Here is a 22,694-nt window from a genome sequence, read left to right as displayed (position 1 = left end):
TTTGTTTTGATGGTGATGTCCAAAAACATGAGATTTCCACCTTTTCTCTCAGGAATCATATTTTGTGCACATTTCAGGATATCCACAGAATTCACACACTCCCACTATTACTGAGATTTTGAATGTGATAAAAACTAAGTTAATGCATTTCATTCCGTAAACAGTAATAGTATGAGCAAAATTTATGGGTGGGTGTTTTCTGTCACTTTCAGATGACGTTACACAGTGATAAGCCAAATAGTTTCTCATTGCTCAGGAAAACGTTTACTTAGCTAGGCAATAACAATATACAGTTCTGATGATGATGATGATGATTTCCAGACTTTTACTTCGATGCCGGGGCCTAACTCAAACTTCATCCATTCCAGTTTCTCTCAACGATAGTGTACAGCTGTTTCGGAGTCCTGTACTTGACCTTCTTGCTTAACCTGGGCACATCCACCACCATGACCTCCTGGATCTACAACTTGATGCTGGTCATGGGGAGTGTGTGTGGCCTCTTTTTCGATGCCCTGGTGAATGAATTTGGCTGCAGGAAAGTTGCCTTCGTGTGCGGCCTGGTGTTCGCCTCTGGAATGACTATGTCTGCATTTGCCTTCTCACCGTGGTACCTTTTTATATCACTATCAATTATCACAGGTAAGTGCCTTTTTCAGTAGCCTATTTGTTAGCAATCTCAGGCTCCTATTACTCACCCTCCTAAAATCTGGCAGAATGACTGAAGTGTTCGTCGACCCGAGTTTGGAGTTCGCTGACAGTGCTGCCCACATACCCAGCTTGGCTAGTGGAGCACCTAAAGCTTGGGTCCTTGAGCACTTAGGTCAGTCTGCCAGAACTGGCCGCGCATTCCACAGTCTACCTCACTCAGCATTACGAGAACACTGTAAAGTCCTGTAAAAATTAAACATTGTAGGGAGCAGTGTAGTATATTCAACTCTTGGTGTACTGATAGCTGAAGGGTTCTAGAGCCTGCATATATTACGAAACTGAATCTTCACCTTAACAAGACAGCCTCCTCTTAGCCTTTAAATATTGTGGGAGACATTCTCTTAAATATAGAAAAGTTTAGATTGACTGCATTATAGAGATGGCACTTTAATAGGATACACATAGCTTCTTTAAATTAATGTTTGTTTATCATCATCATCCGAATCTCCATTCCCACCCTAGAGTAGGGTGAGGAGTAGCACCGTCCAGACAGCCCAAATTTGCCCAATCCAATGGGCCACGCTTCCATTCACTCACCATTCAAGCCCCCGGAATCCTGGCTCTGGCTTATACGCCGAAACCTTTCACCACGTTCTGTAGCTTCACATAAACGTATCCGATTGAATCAGTCCGGACGCTGCCACGTTAAAAAGGGGTGCCAAATCCCTGGTCATGCATTTCGTCTCACAACATTCATCCAGCCAGCCCGATCTTTTGTCAGTTCCCTAGCCTCACCGACTTCATACCTCTCTTCCTCACACACTCATCCACCATATCCCTTCATCTTCTCCTTGGCCTACTTCGCCTCCTGCCTCCTTCGAATTCGCTCAGATATACCTTTTTCACCACTCTATTGTTATCCATTCTCTCCACATGACCATACCATCTCAGAACACTCTCTTCGATTCTGGTGTCCACAGGCTTCCTCATTCCACATCTTTCACGAATCACACTATTCCGTACCCTATCCACTCTCTGTACTCCACATACATTCCTCAGCAGTACCATCTCCGCTGCTTTCACTCATGACTTCATTTTCATGCCACACTGTAGTTTCACACCCATATGTTAAAGTTGGCGCTAACACTTCTTCATGTAAGCCTCGTGCAATGTATCTAGCATATAATTGTGTGTGTATTATGCGTTGGCACATATACACACACAGTCGCCCACATTTGTAGTCCAACTTTCAGTCTCACTCACACAATCCTTGAACCGATGGATCCATACTCTCTTATATTCTTCTTCCATCTCTTGCACACAACAATACAAACTCCATCTTGTGCCCTCTCATTCTTTCCTACTCCCACACATATACCTCATCCATACTCCTATTCCCTCACGGTCTCACCTCTCCATTTTGTCTCAGTTATTCCACATTTTTTTTTTTATGTGTCCGACTCTGGGCAAAGGCTTCAGGGCCTATATCCCGGGTGCAGTAGCCTATCCCAAAGCCCAGTAGTCCTCCTACACCTCCACATGTCATCACTTCGGCGCTAAAACCCACCGTCCGTATTGAATACATGCTAGGGCTGTCTCATACAGGACTGGTGTATTGGTATTAGCAGGGGTATTTTTACATGTCGGCAGGTCTTCTGGTAGATCAGGAAAGTCTGCTTTTATGAAATTCAAATCCTTAAACTGTTCCCTGCCCCTGCCGGAATTCGAACCTGGGTCCATCAGAACTGCAGGCCGCCTTTCTACCGATTCAGCCGCCACTTTTGCATCCTCAAGCACCTGGACATTCTCTTTCTTTCACCTCATCATTCGCACCCCTTATATTCCATGTCGCAATCCGAACCATGTTCTTTGTTCGGTCCTTAGTTGTCACCTGTTGGTCAGTCCTGGTCCAATGCTTCTTGTTTGTATTTTTAGTTAGTTGTTTTCTGGGGAGGGGCACAAACCCCCCGCCGACCCACTTGTTGGGTAGGGAACACATAGTTGGTTATTAGGCTACCACCCAGCTTTGTAAATGATATGCCGGTTTACAGATAATCATTTGTTCTGCCACTCACTGCAGAGCTACCCAAAAACTGAGTACCGCTACACTAAGTAGGTGGATGACGGTTGCCCCCACCCACCACATATATATATATATATATATATATATATATATATATATATATATATATATGTGTGTGTGTGTGTGTGTGTGTGTGTGTGTGTGTGAAGAGAGAGAGATTGATACAGATGGATAGATAGACAGATATAGGCTAGGTATTGATATTATATATTTGTACATACATATATACATGCTACCCACCCGCAGAATAACGCTGCTTCACGGAAATGTCTGATAATGATGGTTATGATAATGATAATGATTATATTTATTGCTTACACCTCCTCCTACACTGTTACCTTTATTCAAGAACGTCATTATTATCCTGTAATTAATTCCTTATTTACACTGCCAACCGCTTCTCACTGCACATCAACGCTCTATCGTTCCCACCTGTTGATATTAATTTCATGTACGTTGTTTTTGCAGGTTCCAGTGTCAAAATACTTAAAGCTCTTGGCATCATGATAATCCCCAATTACTTCACCCGGTGGCGGGGCGTGGCCAATACAGTGATGTCCTGTGGCACCAGCATCAGCCAAATGGTGATGCCGACAGCCATTACCTACCTGCATGAACAGTATGGGTTTCAGGGCGGCACCATTATCATAGGGGCTCTTGTTCTCAATTGCTGTGTTGCCGCCATGGTTCTGCACCCTGTCCACTGGCACAGAAAAGATTCTTCCATGCGACTGGCTGCCACAGTTCAAAGTCAAGCTTCTAGAAAGACTGTTTCAGAATGTTTGGGTTGCCTGCGAAGGATACGAAAGAAGTCTGTGCAAAACCTGCGGTACTTGAAATCACCCACTGTTGTTATCACTCTTTGTATCGTGGGAGTAGCCTCGTCAGCAACCCTTAATTTTTTCACTCTGGTGCCCTTCGAGATGATGGATGCAGGATTCAGTCAGCAAGAGTTGGCTTTCTCCCTGTCAGTGACCGGATTATGCAACATGGCCAGCAGGATATTGACTTCTCTCATCAGCTGCTGTCCAGGGGTGAAAGTACGGCCTATCTGTCTCACCAGCTTCTCTCTGACAGTAACTGGAATAATAGGTACGTCATTCATTATGTTGATAAACGGGATTACGCAATGTAAACGCGCAGATTTTTTAGCTTTTGAGTTTGGACGTATAAAAACGGTGCTTGTGTGTGTGTGTTCTTACCTAATTGTATCTTTACAGGAATGAGCAAGCTCGTACTGTCCCGTGTCTTAAACCATATTTATTGTATATATCCTTAAATTTGTGAATTGTTTTGGCACACACTATTTCATTCGGTAGTGCATTCCACTGATCAATTGCTCTGTTTGGGAAACTGAATTTCCTTACGTCTTTATCACCTCTTTTCTTATGCAGTTTTTTGCAGTGCCCTCTTGCTGATGCTTCTCCATATGTTAATTAATCATTTATGTCTATTTTCTCCTTCCCTGATATGCACTTATATAGCAATATCATGTCACCTCTTTTCCTTCTCTCCTGTTGTGTTGGTAGATTTAGTTTATTTAGTCTTTCTTCGTAGCTTAGATCCCTTAAGCTTGGTATCCCTTTGAACTTTTTCAATCTTGTCTATGTGTTTCTTGAGATGAGGACTCCAGACTACTGATGCATACTCCAGGGTTGGTCTGATGAATGATGTTAGTATCCTTCTTAGCATGTCTTCATTTATGTATATGAATGCTATTCTCATATTTGCAAGCAGTGTATACATGTTCCATACCTTCTCACTGATGTGGTCAGCCGGAGATAGTCTGTTACTGATAATCACACCTAGGTCCTTCTCTCTTTCTGATGTGTATAGGGTTATATTTCCTAACTTATAATCCCAATCAGGTCTTTTTCCATTATTACCAAACTTGATTACATGACACTTGTCCACATTGAATTCCATTTGCCATGTATTACTCCATTCATGAAGTTTATTTAATTCTTCTTGTAGCTCTTTACAAGAGTCTGTGTTAGTAATTCTCCTTTGTATTTTTGCATCATCTGCAAACATATTCAGATAGCTCTCATTTCCAGTGTTACTGTTTATATCATTTATGTACACTAGAAACATGATTGGTGCCAGCACTGAACCCTGTGGTACTCCACTAGTCACTTCTTTCCATGATGAGTAGTTTCCCCTTAGTACTGTTCTCATTTCTCTTTTTATGAGAAAATCTTGCATCCAGCAAAACAATTTGCCTCGAATTCCTCCTTGATGGTACAATTTCCATAAAAGTCTTTGGTGCGGTACTGTGTCAAATGCTTTCTTGAAATCTAAATAGATACTGTCCACCCATCCTTCCCTTTCCTGTATTGTGTTTGTTACTCTGTCATAGTAGCTCAACAGATTAGTAACACATGATTTTCCTTTTCTGAAACCAAACTGTCTTTCTGTTATCATACTGTGTTCTTCTAGATGATTTACCCAAGCTTTTCTTATAAGCTTTTCTAATACCTTGCTTACAACACTGGTCAGTGATACTGGTCGGTAGTTGAGTGGATTTTGTCTATTCCCTTTCTTGTGTGTGTGTGTGTGTGTGTGTGTGTGTGTGTGTGTGTGTGTGTGTGTGTGTGTGTTTTGTTTGCTTTAAGGAAAAAACAGAAATCAAGCACCTGTTTGGGGGCGGGGGCTGAGTAATTTCCGTGGTGGACTTGAGGACCCCAACGTGAATCAAGGTCCAACTTCAACAAGAGTGTGTATACCATAATGAAAAATTAATTGAAACTTCCTGTATCCCTGTGAGGAGTTTCCTGTTTTTTATAATAATAATAATAATAATAATAATCCATCCACCCATCCATCATCGAGTCCTATGTTGCCCCATGAGAAGCGTAGGAACCTGGGGCTAGGCAAGTCGGTCCTGACATTTAAGATGAGAGTGACCAGCCTCACTCAACCTGAGTGGCATTACATGAGCAATAAACCCCAACCACCCCTTGAATATAAACCTGCACCAGCTCAATCCGATTGGAGCGCCTTAAATACTCACTGAACCATCAGGCGCCATAATTTGGTTATATGGTTACCACCCAGCGTAGTAAATGGTTTTCTGTATAATTCCTGGTATTACAATTTAAAATTCACAAGTTGGATTTTTCGACCCGGTCTAATATATATATATATATATATATATATATATATATCATCATCATCATCATCAGCCGTTTGAGTATCCACTGCAGGACCGGCCTATCCCGACCGAAGTCGGGACGGTACAGCCAATGTATCTCTACCAAGTGGCTTAGGCTGTCTGGTAGAGATTGTATGTAGGGTGAGAAGTGCTTGTAAGTGTAATTGTAGTGTTGGAGTGGCTGTGGATGCGTGTGTAGTCTGTGAACCAAGTGTAATCGGCACGCGCAAGCCGACTGGGTGCAAGCATACTTTACAGTAAGTGACACTGGTTCAACCACAGCACCCCTTGTGTCCGCCAATGCAGTACGTGGCTGGGTGAACACTCCCAAAGTTTATTACCCTGGCGGGGCATGAACCCTGGTCCACCCGTGTACGAAACTCACACTCTACCACTGTACCACAGAGGCTCATATATATATATATATATATATATATATATATATATATATATATGTATGTACATACTATACATTTCTGTAAGCCATTGCTGTGTTAGGTTTCCTAGTGTACTCAATGATAATTGCAGGGTTCAGCGTGACAGGCAGCCTGAAGGGAAAGACAGTCGCCCTGGCGATACTTGGGGTTGGCAGCGGCACTGTCAGTCCTCTGCTGAACCTCTTCATTATCCAGGAACTCGGCCTGGCCATGCTGGGGCCCGCACTCAGCATCCTGGGGGTTATGACGGCAACACTGTCCTTGAGTCTGGGACTGTTATCAGGTACACGGTAGTTACCTGGTTTCCATCACAAAAAGCAATATGTTATATATCAAAGAACGGGAATTTTTTCATTGAAGAGATGCATGTGTTTCGTTTTGGGTAGAGGGTAATTGATCCATTGTTTCCAGCGGGGAGTCATTTATGCATTTATATACTGATTGTGATTGGGAGGGGGAGGTCAAGGATGAGATGGAGGGATGGAGTGAAGAGGTATATGAGAGAGGGTGTGTGTGAGCTGGGAGCAGGGCAGTGAAATGGCGGGGGACAGGGCGACATGGAGGCGATTTTTTGTGGCCACCCCTTATGGAATTAAATCGACTGGCAATAGATAGATAGATAATATTCCGTTTATGCAATATAGTAGTTTAGCACTTTCAGCAACACATGCGCCTCACTCCCTCCAACGTCAGCGGGTAGCGGGGTGATGACTGGGAAGAAGAGACTACTAAAAGAGAGGCACTAGCATGTTTTCTTTGCCAAAACTAGTCAGACTGGGTTAAAATGTGTGGTGTCAGACCCGTTACATTACATATACTGCACCAGAAGCATCAACTTTGGGCTTTGGTGCTGTACATCCACGGCACTAACACCGGTGAGGCTAGGAGTAGATGAGAGGCCTTACAGGAAGAAAAAACTCATCTCATCGTGGGGTGGCATCTATACATGTCACTGAAGCAGGCAGATTATGGTGCTCTAAAAATTAATCTTTCTTTTAGGCGTGATACGTGACTTGACTGGCAGCTATTTGGCAAGCCTGTGTTTCTTGGCGGCTTTTGTACTGGTTGTCATCATCCTGGGCCTCCTTCTACCCACATGCCGAGGAACTAAAACGCACAGCAGGTTGAGCGAACCACATCAAGACCTTCACCGGCACTCACCACGCTGGAGGAAAGCCGCGCATATCCACTACCAACGACACCGTCAACAGATAGAACAGGGGAACCAACAGCCACATACCCTACCACCGTTCATACCCGCTGATGAGAGAGATTCATTGCTTCGTGTATCAAAGCATCAATTTTATGGAACTGTGACTTTAGCGGCAGAAAAGTATGAATCAGAAGCCTGAAATTGTCTGTTATTAATCACTACTGCATAACGTGACGCTGTGTAACGTATTTGTATGTCATATTGTTGCCGCCATTTTGAAGAGCAGTTACACTTCTCTGTCTCTGCATTTTATCATTCCGTATCTCTCCGTGTCTCTTTCAACACATATACCCATTTTCGAATTGATTTGTGCACGATTATATTTTCCGCCGTTAAAATCTAACTCAACAAAGCAACTATAATGAGGTTTTCTTAATGTCATTTTGCCAATAAAGATTTAACCTTTGAATTCAGACGTTCCTTAGACTTGAACTATCAGCCTTTGTAGATGCTGATGGAAAGTTAACATTATAGTCTGACAACAGGGAAGAGGTTGTTTAAGTTAAAAATATACCGACTTAAAGACACACATAGCTTGTAAATCCTTCTCAGTTTCTCGGCCAGTGTACCGCAGACTTTTGATTTGAACTGTCAATTATTCCTGTATTAGAAGAATCTGGACAGCAATTAGGCCTTTCCTTGTTATGAGCCTAAACTCTAGAGGGGTCTGGGATGCACACGCACACACACACACACACACACACACACACACGCATACACACACACACACACACACACACACACACACACACACACACACATATTAAGAGGGTTTTAGTTGGGTCAGAATCGTTCCCAATAAACAAACTATGGAATTGTCGGTGTAACTCTTCCATCTATACCATACACGGCAAGATGACAGGAAATCACATACAGAATTAGGAATGAATTTTTCTGTCTGTGTAATCCTGCTGTCTCACCATCAACACCTCTCCATTAAGTAGTCCATAATAATAATATTCACAGAACCCTACCACGCACTCTGTCTCATATCAGGAACTCTGTGATAGTGTCCAGTGGTGTCAACGAAATACGATGCTAGAGTGTAGTGACCACAAGAGATTAACTATCTGTCTATCTATTGCCAGACACCTTAATCCTGTAAGAGGTGGCCACAAATAAATCGTCTCCATGTCGCTTTGTCCCCCGCCATTTCATTGCCGTGCTCCCAGCTCACACACCCCTCTCTCATATACCTCTCCACTCCATCCCTCCATCTCATCCTTGGCCTCCCCCTTCCTCTCTCCCCCCTCCACCTCACACACACACACTCTCCTGGTCAGTCTCTCACTCTCCATCCTCTCCACATGGCCAAACCAACCCAGTGTGTTTCTCCTAACGTAATAGGGTGTGGATGCTTATTCCATGTACAGCACAAAAGAAAAACCTATTATTTCGGTGAAGATTAAACCCACAGGTGATGTACGCAAAACGTTGGAAGGTTTTATAAAAGTATTCAGGGTAACCTAAGTTCTCAACATTCGACGCCATATTGCAGAATATGACCAAGACCCGCCTAACTGATCACCAAACCCGTGCTGTCTGACTCTAGTCCCGGCGCACGACTCTGAGGTTGTCATTATCGTACCCTGGCAACCAACCTTTCAACAGTGCGTCCGATTTCGTATCATATTATACACGAATCATTATACACGAATATTATTATACACGAACATATCATACACGAAGCACACGCGTATCATGTTATACACGAAACGGAAAGCAGTGTTGACGGGTAGGTTGCCAGGCACGATAACGACAACCTCAGAGTCATGCGCTGCAACTATAGTTTCTAAAGATACATGAACATAACAAATCGCTGCTCATGGAAAAGTAGTATATATATTACGTGTGTGGCTTTACTAGTGTCTCAAAACTTGCAACTACATAGCTTAAAAAAAAAAAAAAAATGGAATATCTCTAAAACCATTAAGGCTGGTTGTTAGTGGCGGCGACCATCATCCACTCACTTGATGTAGTGCGCCTACTTCTTCCTTCACCATTATCATTCTTTTTCTGTGCCTGCCCTCCTCTCTTCCTATTTCTCCCATCTTTCCTGTCACTTCATATTGCTCTTCTTTCCTTTTCAGGTGGCTTTACATAAAATGGCAGTCCTAAACCATTTACAACGCTGGGTGGTAACCATATAACCAACCCATGCGTGTTCCCTACGTGTCCGGCAGGTGGGTTGGCGGAGGGTTAGTGCCCCTCCCCGTTAAACAACTAACACAAATGGCCACTCCTAAAGGGATATTGGCGTCTGGCTATAGATAAATTACAAGGTTTAGGTGACTCTACACACATTGTCGGGAAACTTAAGGAAACGTGGGCTGTGAGATGTAACTGAAGTGGCTTAACTCACAATTCGCAACCATAGTGCTGACAAAAATGACCCCCCCCCCCCCCCCGCCACGACCCCTCCGCCCAGAAAAATAATAATAATAATAATAATAATAAATCGAGTCATAGCTGGTTTATCTCGGAAACCATACGCCCACCATCCACTCACTTGATTGTATACCTTCCGGCGACTGCACTGAATGACAAATCCAAGAAACAATAAAAAGCAAAATAAACCGCATTAGGAAGATTACTGAACATGTGGCATCATCATCATCATCATCATCATCATCATCATCATCATCATCCGGACCTCCTTTCCCACCCAAGGGCAGGATGAGGAGTAGCAATGTCCAGACAGCCCAAATTTGCCCAATCCAATGGGCCACGCATCCATTCACTCATCGTTCAAGCCCCCGGAATCCTGGCTCTATCGGATACACCAAGAACATTCACCACGTTCTGGAGCTTCACATAAACGTATCCGGTAGAGTCAATCCGGACGCTGCCGTGTTAAAAAGGGATGCCACACTTTCCAAATTGATTCAGGAAGCTTGTACCTTACTTTCATCTTTGCCTTTTTCCCATCACATTCTTTCAACCATCTCTCTCTATCCTTGTCTTATTGTTTTTCCTTTATCATCCTGCCTTTCATCCTGACTAGTTGTATGTTAGATTTCTCCAGTGTTCCGTTTAACAGCTTGGATTCTCTCTTTCACTTCCCGTTTGTCTCTTCTCTACTGTTCATTTAGTTAAAAAATCTGTCTACCTATCTATTGCCAGACGCCTTAATCCCGTAAGGGGTGGCCAGAAACAAATCGCCTCCACATCGCCCTGTCCCCCGCCATTTCACTGCCTTGCTCCCAGCTCACCCACCCCTCTCTCACTCCATCCCTCCAGCTCGTCCTTGGCCTCCCCCTCCCTCTCCCCCCTCCACCTCACTCACAAAAACTCTCCTCGTCAGTCTCTTGCTCTCCATCCTCTCCACATGGCCAAAATAACGCCGCCTTTTTAAAATCTTATATTTGAGTGAGCACAGACAGACTGAAGAGGCAGGATGAGAGAGAGAGAGGTTGGTGAGGCAGGGTGAGGTTGGAGAGGCAGAGAACGACAGGGAGAGATTGTTGAGGCAGGTTGTTGGCGAGGGAGGTTGAGGCAGGATGAGACTGGAGAGGCAGGGTGAGATAAGGAGAGACAGGGAGAGGCAGGGCGAGATAAGGAGAGGTTGGAGAGGTTCAAGAGACAGAGTGAGGCAGGGAAAGCTTGGAGAGACAGGCTGAGGTAGAGGAAGGTTGGTGAGGCACGGAAAGATTGGATAGGCAGGGCGGGTTTGGAGAGGCAGGGTGAGGTTTGGAGAGGCAGGGTGAGGTTGCAGGGGTAAAGTGGGGCAATTGGAGAGGAATGGTGAGGGTGGAGAGAAGAAATTACCGTGGAAGGAAACACTATCTTTCCATCAGGGTTGGAACGCAATCGCTACATCGGAGGCAGCAGTGGGAGGAGTGAGCGAGAGGCGAAGAATGTAGCGGTGAGAGAGAGAGAGAGAGAGGGGAGGGGGGGGGAAACAGCATCAGATATTTACACAGACTGAGATGACGTAGACTGCATTTTACCCACATGATAATCCTCTCAGCTTGATGGCACCTGTTCTGCTTCTCGTTACCTTTACTAGATGGAGTATTTATTCAGAAACTTCACCACAGTATCATGCGGTCCTGCCTTAACAAACCCACTTAATTTCAGGCGATCTTCATAAACAAGGGCTATAAGCTCTCGTAGTGACGTGGTTAACAGTAAGACCCAACAGGTGTACCGGAAGAAAGTAGTAGTACTGAGTCGCACATGAGTTACTGACAACTGAGGAAGTGAAGGAGCGCTGTAGATGTGGAGGTGACAGGAAGCGTTAGGAGAAACACACTGAGGTGGTTTGGCCATGTGGAGGGGATGGAGAGTGAGAGACTGACGAGGAGAGTGTATGTGAGTGGGGTGGAGGGGGGTAGAGGGAGGGCGAGGCCAAGGATGAGATGGAGGGATGGAGTGGAGAGGTATATGAGAGAGGGGGTGTGTGAGCTGGGAGCAGGGCAATGAAATGGCGGGGGACAGGGCGACATGGAGGTGATTTGTTTGTGGGCACGCCTTACGGGATTATGGCGTCTGGCAATAGATAGACAGATAAATAACGATAATGGTGGGGAAATTTCCTCAGCCATTTCATAGATAAAATATGAATGGATTAGGAAAGGTGTAGAGAGTGGAAACAGGTAGCCAGGCCTGTGATGGAAAAAATAGATGTATGGTAAACTGAAATGTTGAAGGCAGGTAATTGCAAGAGAAACCGTGAGCGGGAATGTGTAAGGAAGCTCAGGGGGAGAGAAGCTAAAGTTTCAGGTCTCACTCACATCACCTGTACAGTTTCACAAGGTAATGATCGTGACAAATACATACATTAGTTTCAGTGCTTCCCTACATGTCGACAAGTGGGTTGGTGGAGGGTTAGTGCCCCTCCCCGTAAAACAACAGACAAATGGCCACCCCTTTACGGTATTATGGCGTCTGGTAATGATAGTTTCAGTGTCACATATTACAGAATTCACCGACAAGCAGCAGGCGCTATCACCACCAACACCAACACAGCCACAAAAGTTTCCCAGTCAAGCCTCTAATGTGGTAATTCTCGCTATGCACAGCCCTCGTATTTTCACAGCTAATGTCGCGCCCCGTTTAGCTCCTGGCGGATTGATGTTATGTTCCGTGTGGCAGCATCACGCCACAGTACATTTCTCACCCCCAGCTGGTATCACTGCAACTTTGTAACTATGCACGCAGTATTACTCTAGCTCAGTATTGAAAACGTGACATATGAGCAACGTGATGTGATGTGAACCTGAAATCTGTCTATATATTGCCAGACGCCTTAATCCCGTAAGGGGTGGCCACAAACAAATCGCCTCTATGTCGCCCTGTCCCTCGCCATTTCACTGCCCTGCCGCCAGCTCACACCCCCACCCTCTCTCAAATACCTCTCCACTCCAACCCTCCGTCTCATCCTTGGCCGCCCCCTCCCTCTAGCTCCCTCTACCTCACTCACATACACTCTCCTCGTCAGTCTCTCACTATCCATTCATAGAAAAAAATAAACCAATTCCAAGATCTGATTGTCACTTAAAAAACTGTGACATTCTCCAATACATTATTATACTTTCATATGCAATTCTGACTTCAGATTTTGCCCTCTGCCTAAATCCTACAATAGTTCAGTCCAGTGTACCGAATTCTGAGTCTGTCACTTGGAATTTGAAGCATAACTTGACGTAAACACTATAATCCTGCGCAACAGAAATCTTGCAGAGAACATTGTCATATTCAGCGGTGTGACAGAGTAGCGTGGCTTGTAATTATCCATCCATTCATCATCCAATCCTGTGTCGCCTCATGAGGAGTGTAGGAACCCGGGGCTAGGCAAGTTGGTCCTGACATTTAGGGTGAGAGTAGGCTGTTGAAAGGATACACCCTGAACGAAGCACAAGTGTAATGCACCCAGATCTCAAAGCACCGATAAAGGAAAAAAGATTCTCTGTGATGATACCTCCCAGATTATGGAAGAAAAAAGTACCATATTATACGCATGGGAGGCTTCAGTGCAAAAGCTGACATATCGAAAAATAGAGGAACGTGTGTGGAAAAATTTTGAGTTGGAGAGAAGAATGACAGAGGTTGAATGGTAAGTTTTGCTAAAATGTATAACGTAAGAATAAACAGCACATTCTTCCACAAAAGAACAGGGAGAAAGTGGACCTGAAGAAGCCCAGATGGAAAAAATAGAATGCAATTGACTTCATTATAGCAGATAGGGAAAACACGATCATAAATGTCGCAGTTTTCAGCAAAGTAAATAAAGGAGGTGACCGTAGAATGATGGATTGCACAGCTAGATTCAATGGCAGAAGCGAAAGAAACTGATTAAAATTAAAAGATATGCCCAATAAAAGCAAGTGAAAACAAAGCTCCCTTTAAGTTAGAAATAAAGAACAGATTTTAGGCTGTAAATTATGCTGGATGTGGCACAGATGAGCTTAATGATAGACTAACAAAAGTGTTAAGGGAATCAGCAGAGGTAGTAGGGAACGCTAATACAACCAAAGCCAACAGGTTTTCAAAAACAAGCTCATGGAAAGAGGAAAGGAGATGAAAGCAAAAACAAAGAAAGAAAGAGCAGAATTAACCATCATCCACTCACTTGATGCAGTGCTGCCTACTTCTTCCTTAGCCTTTATCATTCTTTTTCTGTGCCTGCCCTCCTCTCTTCGTATTTCGCCCATCTTTCCTGTCACTTCTTATTGCTTTTCTTTCCTTTACAGGTGGCTTTACATTGAATGACAAGCCAAATGGTTTCCTGTAAGCCAAGAAACCATTTACAACGCTGGGTGGTAACCATATAACGTGCTCCCTACGTGTCAACAAGTGGGTTGGTGGAGGGTTAGTGCCCCTCCCCGTAAAACAAGTAAGTCAAATGGCCACCCCTTAGGAGATTATGGCGTCTGGCAATAAATAGATAGATAGACCAAATTGAAACACAGGGAAGGAAAACATAAGAGAAACATGGATAGATTAAATAAACCATCAAAATATGAAACACTGAAGAAGGCCCATAGCAAATTGACACTTCAAAAACAGTGACTGACAGACCCAAACGGTAGTCATTGAGTGCGGAGAGAAGATGGTGAAAAGCTGAAGAATTTTACAAAGAACTGGATGAAGGACAATAGTACCAACAGCTAAGCCTTCAGCTGACACAAATGAAATACGAGAAGCGACACAAGCTGATGTAAACTTTTTCTTACAAGTATGGGAAGAGGGAAGGCCCCAGGAAAGGTGGAACAGTAGCGGCTTACTGTCGGATCCAGGAGTAGGAGTTCAGAACTGGCGTGCCCACTTATTTACTCAATGTATAATGAAAAATATGAGAGACTGACGAGGAGAGTGTATGTGAGTGAGGTGGAGGGGGGGGAGGGGGAGGGAAGCCAAGGATAAGATGGAGTGGAGAAGTATATGAGAGAGGGGTGTGTGAGCTGGGAGCATGGCAATGAAATGGCGGGGGACAGGGCGACATGAGGGCGATTTGTTTGTGGCCACCCCTTACGAGATAAAGGCGTCTGGCAATAGATAGATAGATATAATGAAAAAAAATAATAATAATAATACTATCATGCAGCACCTTTTTTGCTTCCATGTTCACTCCCTTTTTCTTAATGCTACTTTCAGTGAACCAGCAACCTTTCTTCTCATTTGCACCCATTCAAGCATTTCACCCTCTAAACTTCCATTCTTACTCATCACACTACCCATGTACTTAAATGCACTCACATTTTCCATTTCCTCACCATCCATCCTCACTGTACATTCAGTGACTTCATTTCTCTCGAAGGCCTCGGCTTAATCATCCTTACAGTCACCTTTAGATTCCATTTCTTACATACTCTCCCAGACTCATTCACCAAGCCTTGCAGTTCCCCTTCGTCTACACTTAACAATATAGTTGAACTGCAAACAACAAAATAGGAAGTTTCCAGATGCTGCCCTCTCTCATTAGCACTGTTCCAACGTCCACTGCCCTACCTTGTATCTCCTAAGCTCCACGCTACTTGCACGGTCTTCTGCTAAATACAGCACCACCTGAATAGAATTAGTTGGTCATCACTTTTCACCGTGCATGGCTGTTATTTTTCCGATTCCCGCGTGAAACTGGGTTATTGAAGGCCATTTTGCATCAGTAATTAATCGGTTTGGCGCCAACGCTTAACGCGGTGGACACATAGGCGATAATTGGATATGAGTGACGAGTGGATTGACGGATTAATGAAGCGAGTGAATGACCATATCGCCAATTACAGTGCCGGAAAATGGGCAGCTTGTGTATGTGTAAAAGGGTTTGACTTTAAGCATTATTTACAGCAAAGTCGACCTCAAGCAACACCTCTTAGAATTCCCTCATGGATCTGTTCATTTATAAACCAATTTTCCCCTGGGACTTCCTTTTCTTCTCACTATAAACACATTTCTCTCTTGAATCTCTCTTCCCCTTAGGTATATTTCTCATAGATCGATTTATTCCGCATGGGAGTCCCCTTTTTCCCCACATGGACCTTCTGTATTTCCTCCCGTGGATCTGTTTTCCTCATGAAAGTTTTTTTTACCCATTCGAAATATGTTCCTTCCTAGGGTCATTTTCCCACATGCACCTCTGCCTACCATGGACCCATTTTCCAACTACCTACAGACCCACCCACCCCAGATATCCTCCCACCCAGCCACCCACCCACCTACCACCCTGCCCACCCATCTACCCACTACTAACGCCCCATCCATCCTGCTACTCTCATTCTGCTATACCCTACACACACACCCATCCTCAGTGCCCACCCCACCTGTCTGCACATACACCAATCGACCCTATCCATCTGTACACCAGTCAACCCACCAGGCCACCAAGCTCCACCAGCAGTGTGATTTGCAAGTTTACACACACACACACACACACACACACACACACACACACACACACACATGGGGGGAATAGCTGTTTTTATAGTTCAGATGACTTTTTCTGACTCAGATTTTCTCATACTGTATTTTATGTGGCAGGGCAGCCAAATTATCAGTCTTAAATCCTGTTGGAGAGTGAGAGACTGACAAGGAGAGTGTATGAGTGTGAGGCGGAGGGGGGAAGAGAGGAAGGGAGAGGCCAAGGATGAGATGGAGGGATGGAATGGAGAGGTATATGAGAGAGGGGGATGTGATCTGGGAGCGGGGCAGTGAAATGGCGGGGGACAGGGCGACGTGGAGGCTATTTGTTTGTGGCCACCCCGTACGGGATTAAAGCGTCCGGCAATAGATAGATAGAAATCCTACCTGACCTTTTCTTGCAATACGGCCATTTGTATGACCTTCTCCTAGGTGCCTTAAGGTCACTGGTAACCCTTTATCGCCAACAGGTCTTCTTATAGTGAATGTAAGGTCAGGTTTGTGTGATGGCTAGAGTGCTGTGTATGTGGTGATTGCTAGGGACAAAAGTAATCCACAGCAGTAATCCCATAAACACGTCCAATGATAGTGCTAACTCTCTCTCTCTCTCTCTCTCTCTCTCTCTCTCTCTCTCTCTCTCTCTCTCTCTCTCTCAGATACTTTGGCACTGGGAGGCGATGTAGACGAATTGAGAGATGGCAAGAGATATACATTTTATCGGGTTGCGTGTGCGTGCGTGCGTGCGTGTGTGTGTGTGTGTGTGTGTGTGTGTGTGTGTGTGTGTGTGTGTGTGTGTGTGTGTGTGTGTGTGTGTACAGGGTGATACGAAAGTAGTGCTTTCCTAAAAACTCCACTGCGATAAAATAGGCGTTATTTGGACGGCACAAGCTGCAGGTGTGGGCGTGTATGTGGCAGTGGGAGTCCTTCTCTTTGGTTGTGAAGCTCCCTAACACCTTTTCCTAGGCAACTTATTTTATTTAGTACGCCTTGCTCTTCCGTTCTGCGTTACATAAATCCTCCCAGAATCGCCATACGCTGCATATATAGCGTACCAAAGGATATTAACCAGCCATATCTAAAAATAAATCGCTAAGGAAGAGGTGTTAGGGAGCGTCCTTACCCGACAGGCCTTGGACTATCGTGTGTGATATTTTTTGTTCTTTGTCTCCTTCTATTCGCCATTTTGTCTTGTGTTTGCAGATTTTGAAGAGATTTACGTGGATGTGTGTGTGTGTGTGTGTGTGTGTGTGTGTGTGTGTGTGTGTGTGTGTGTGTGTGTATCCTGTCTCTTTCCTTCTCTGTTCATGTGTATTGTATCTATCAGTTTGTCTATCTATCTATCTTTTGCCAGACGCCCTAATCCCGTAAGGGGTGGCCACAAACAAATCGCCTCCACGTCGCCCTGTCCCCCGCCATTTCACTGCCCTGCCTTCAGCTCACACCCCCCTCTCTCATATACCTCTCCATTCCATCCCTCCATCTCATCCTTGGCCTCCTCCACCCTCTTCTCCCCTCCACCTCACTCACATACACTCTCCTCGTCAGTCTCTCACCCTCCATCCTCTCCACATGGCCAAACCACCTCAGTGTGTTTCTCCTAACGCTTCCTATCGCATCCACATTCTCACATACACTCTCCTCGTCAGTCTCTCACTCTCCATCCTCTCCACATGGCCAAACCACCTCAGTGTGTTTCTCCTAACGCTTCCTATCACATCCACATTCTCACATACACTCTCCTCGTCAGTCTCTCACTCTCCATCCTCTCCACATGGCCAAACCACCTCAGTGTGTTTCTCCTAACGCTTCCTATCACATCCACATTCTCACATACACTCTCCTCGTCAGTCTCTCACTCTCCATCCTCTCCACATGGCCAAACCACCTCAGTGTGCTTCTCCTAACGCTTCCTATCACATCCACATTCTCACATACACTCTCCTCACCAGTCTCTCACCCTCCATCCTCTCCACATGGCCAAACCACCTCAGTGTGTTTCTCCTAACGCTTCCTATCACATCCACACCACAACGCTCCTTCAGTTTGGCTATCCATTTATATCTATCTTTCTATCTATCTATCTATCTATCTGTCTATCTATCACGAGCTTATCTGTTTCCTGAATCATTGTTTTCTGATCATCCTTTTATTTTTTTATCTCTTCTCCTCGCCCTCTCTCCCTGTCAGTTTCCCTCCTCACCTTTTCGCCCCCCTCCCCTCATATTTTCTCTTCCCCTCCGCTCCCCCACCTGCCTCTCCCTCCACCCCGCCTCAGTCTTCCTCTCCTCCTTCCTTCTACCTGCTCTCGTCCCCAGGCAACCCCGGTTCTGCTGTTTCTTCCTCGTCTCACCAGCGTATTGTCCATTCCATCTTTCTTCATCCTTGTGACTCTCTCTCTCTCTCTCTCTCTCTCTCTCTCTCTCTCTCTCTCTCTCTCTCTCTCTCTCTCTCTCTCTCTCTCTCTCTCTCGCGATTATATTATTTAATCTGTAGTTCTTCCTCTATTCTCCTCCGCCTCTCTCTCTCTCTCTCTCTCTCTCTCTCTCTCTCTCTCTCTCTCTCTCTCTCTCTCTCTCTCTTGATTATATTATTTTCTTTGTAGTTCTTTCTCTATTCTCCTCCGCCTCTCTCTCTCTCTCTCTCTCTCTCTCTCTCTCTCTCTCTCTCTCTCTCCGCCTCATAATCCCTCCATTCCTTTTCTCTCTCGCCGCCCCACACCATTCCTTCCAGTCTACAATATATTTCCTTTGTCTCCCAGCCCACACTCTTATACTTCACCTTTTCATCTGAATATATATCCTCCTTATGCACGTCAGCCAACAGAAACTACACCTTGGGTTTTTTTTTTTTTTAGCAAGGAACAATGTACCAAAGGCTGAGCCCGCAAACCGTTCCTTCCAAGAAAAAAAAAATAATACGAAAGTGAGCCCAATTCAAGATCCGTTCATTTCGAGATGCCTGGACACACCGCGTTTGAAAGACTGGAGGTCATAGGAAGCAGGAAATTCAGACAGAGGGAGACAGTTCCAGAGTTGCTCACGCTTTTAGCAGGACTGTTGCAAAATATTTTCTCCTTGCTTCCTTCGCTGTTTTACCTCAGTCGCTTTGCTTACTTTCCTCTTTTCTCTCTCTCTCTCTCTCTCTCTCTCTCTCTCTCTCTCTCTCTCTCTCTCTCTCTCTCTCTCTCTCTCTCTCTCTCTCTCTCTCACTTTCCTTCGTTCTCACCTCCCACCTCCCTCGCCACACCGTGATTGCATGAGGACAGGAAGGTCAGCAGAGAGAGAGAGAGAGACAGACAGACAGACAGACAAACAAACAGACAGACAGACAAAAGGGAGAGAGAGAGAGACAGACAGACAGACAGACAGACAAAGGGGCGAGAGAGAGAGAGAGAGAGACAGAGACAGACAGACAGACAGACAGACAAAGGGGAGAGAGAGAGAGAGACAGACAGACAAAGGGGAGAGAGAGAGAGACAGACAGACAGACAAAGGGGAGAGAGAGAGAGAGAGAGAGAGAGACACACAGACAGACAAAGGGGAGAGAGAGAGAGAGAGAGAGACAGACAGAGACAGACAAACAGACAGACAAAGGGGAGAGAGAGAGAGACAGACAGACAGACAGACAGACAGAGGGGAGAGAGAAAGAGAGAGAGAGAGAGACAGACAGACAGACGACAGACAAAGAAGAGAGAGAGAAAGAGAGAGACAGACAGACAGAGGGGAGAGAGAGAAAGAGAGACAGACGACAGACAAAGGGGGGGAGAGAGAGAGAGACAGACAGACAGACAGACACAGAGGGGAGAGAGAAAGAGACAGACAGACAGACAGACAAAGGGGGGAGAGAGAGAGAGAGCAGGGGGGGGGGGGAAGGAAACGAAGATCAGTGTCTAATCTATGAAACAACTCTTTAACAAATCAACTAAAACAAGAAAATCTGAACAGAAAGCAAAAAATGACAGTCTCGAAAAAATGGAAATAAGAGAAATAATACCTTTCAGTAGGACAGAAAAAGCTGAAAGGAAAGGAAAGGAAAGGTCAGAATGTCGGGGCTGTCTCATGCAGGACTGGTGTATTGGTATTAGCGGGGGTATTTTTACGACCTGTCGGCGGGTCTTCTGGTAGATCAGTAAACTCTGCTTTTATGAAATTCAAATCTTTGAACCGTACCCTGCCCCAGCCGAGATTCGAACCTTTGTCCATTGAGACTGCAGGTCACCTCTCTACCGATTCAGCCATCGTCTTCTCCAAAGCTAAATATTGACACAGAAATAAACGAGATGGTACGTCATGACCATCCAGAAGGGCTTGTACGGACAACCTTTTCCAGGGCTTTTATGAATCTCAGTAACGACCCACGCCTGAACCAGACCACAGCACAACGTGTGTTATTACCAGAATGCCACCTTCCAACTTTGACTGCGAGTGTTGAGCGCAGGTGAATTGCTGATGAGGGCGATCCACTACCGCCACGAATGTCAGCAGGAGCAGGTGTCAGGGGCGATGATCCCGTGAGTTTGACATACAGCGGCGTAAAGGTTATATTGTATTTAGTCCCCTTACCCACACTCCCGCCACTTTATTCTCGTACCCAGAAAACCTTCCCCTGCGTGCTTGATAATGATGCCATGCTGAGGACCGCACATTGCTGTATTCTCTTTCTCATTTTCTAAACTCAAGGTACATTTTCCCTTGGCCTTCGCAGAAAACTTGCCCGATTTTATCAGCCGTGACAAAATTACCTTCTGACAAAGTATTTAATTCAGATAATTCATCATCACGACTCAGAGGGATATCATTCTTGTGGCTTAATCTAAATATGGTATATAAATAGATAGATAGATAGACATAGATAGATAACTACAGAGTATAATAAACCACTGTGCTTAGGTTTTGTTGATAACGAAAAGGCCTTTGATTCAGTGGAGCACATAGCAATTATAAATTCATTGCGGGAACAAGCAGTAAATGAGAACATTGTAAAACTGCTCGAAAACACATATAAAGAGGAAACTGCTACGGTTACATTACATAAAGACACGGAAAAAATTAAAATCGTGAAGGGTGTGCGTCAGGGAGATACAATTTCACCAAAATTATTTACAGCATGGCGAGAAGGTGTTTGCAGAAAGGTAAGCTGGGAAAACAAAGGAGTAAACATAGATGGGGACACCTTAAACCATTTAAGATTTGCAGATGACGTTGTCCTAATCTCAGAAACAGCAGAGACATTGCAGGAAATATAAAATGACTTGAATAAAGAAAGTCTCAAAGTTGGCTGAAGATGAACCGGAGTAAAACTAAAGTAATGTTTAATTCAAATACATCAGAGTGGGTCAGCCTTGGCATCAGTCGATCATCCTACCAGATTTCTGAAAATAATTTGTCACAGTTAAAGGCAAAAGTCGTGGGAAACTCCATGAGGCGCTCTGCCACGGTAGTCATTCTCTGTAGCCTAGGCCTTTGAGCCTGTGGTGGGTTTGTGCCCACAGCCATGGGATACAATACACATCACCAACCAGGATACCAATCTTAGGTACTCATGTTACTTACAGAACCCAACAGGGTGGCTAGACACCTGACTCGAGTGATGCCAGCTTCTCTCACCAGGTCTGGAAACTTGGACTTATTGCACCAGAAGCTTCCTCAACTCCACGCCCTACAGACACTGCGATGTGTTTACTGTATGTGTGTATGTGCGGCGATGGCAGTAGGCACATGAAGAGACACTACTGCTGTTCTGAATACGGTAGCAGAGTGTCCTTAGGGTTATTTCCATCACCACAGCGAGATCAACTATAGAGACGTGTTGGGAAGCGTGTATATAGTGTAGAACTGCACATATAAATAAGAAAAAAAAGTGAATAAGAGAATCAGTGTTAAGGTGAGGAAATATATAGTGTAGAAAATAATGATTACCAAAGAACGCATTTAGAAATGTAATTAGAAACGAATGGACTGATATTTATTCGGTGAAGTAAGAGTTTAGAAAGAATTACACAAACGATAATGATTACAGAACAAATAAAAGTAAGAAGAGAGAGAAATGAGTAACAGAGTAAGTTATTTTTTCCGTGTAAGCACCATATATTAATTTTATATATACGCGTGAATGATGTATAATCCTTGCTAATCTATCCTCCCATTCACAAAAGGGCACAGTGTCACTCTCGAACGGCGTGAAAAGATTGGGCAGTGAAGAGAGTCACACGTACAGGGTGGATATTCATTCTTGCGGCAGTGGAAGGGCTGGTGAAGAAGAGAGGGGAGTTTGGCGGGGCAGGGGGAAGTGGCAACAAGA

At 44.7% G+C, this 22,694-nt stretch overlaps 1 protein-coding gene across 1 annotated transcript in view; it reads left to right on the top strand.

Moving 5' to 3' along the window:
* The first annotated feature begins 446 nt into the window (after positions 1-446).
* The window catches only part of LOC145402463 (monocarboxylate transporter 4-like), a 40,559-nt gene continuing 18,311 nt past the window's right edge, over positions 447-22,694 (top strand). The window contains exons 1-3 of the mRNA XM_080274522.1: positions 447-639; positions 3,200-3,673; positions 6,414-6,605. Of these exons, the coding sequence (XP_080130648.1) occupies positions 447-639; positions 3,200-3,673; positions 6,414-6,605 (859 nt within the window). The remainder of the gene's footprint in view (positions 640-3,199; positions 3,674-6,413; positions 6,606-22,694) is intronic.

The sequence above is a fragment of the Coenobita brevimanus genome, chromosome 6 (genome assembly GCF_032717465.1).
Source record: "Coenobita brevimanus isolate Jiangsu-jjx chromosome 6, ASM3271746v2, whole genome shotgun sequence".
Lineage (NCBI taxonomy): Eukaryota > Metazoa > Arthropoda > Malacostraca > Decapoda > Coenobitidae > Coenobita > Coenobita brevimanus.
Note: the sequence above shows the minus strand (reverse complement) of the source record. Positions and strands in the feature narration are given on the sequence as shown.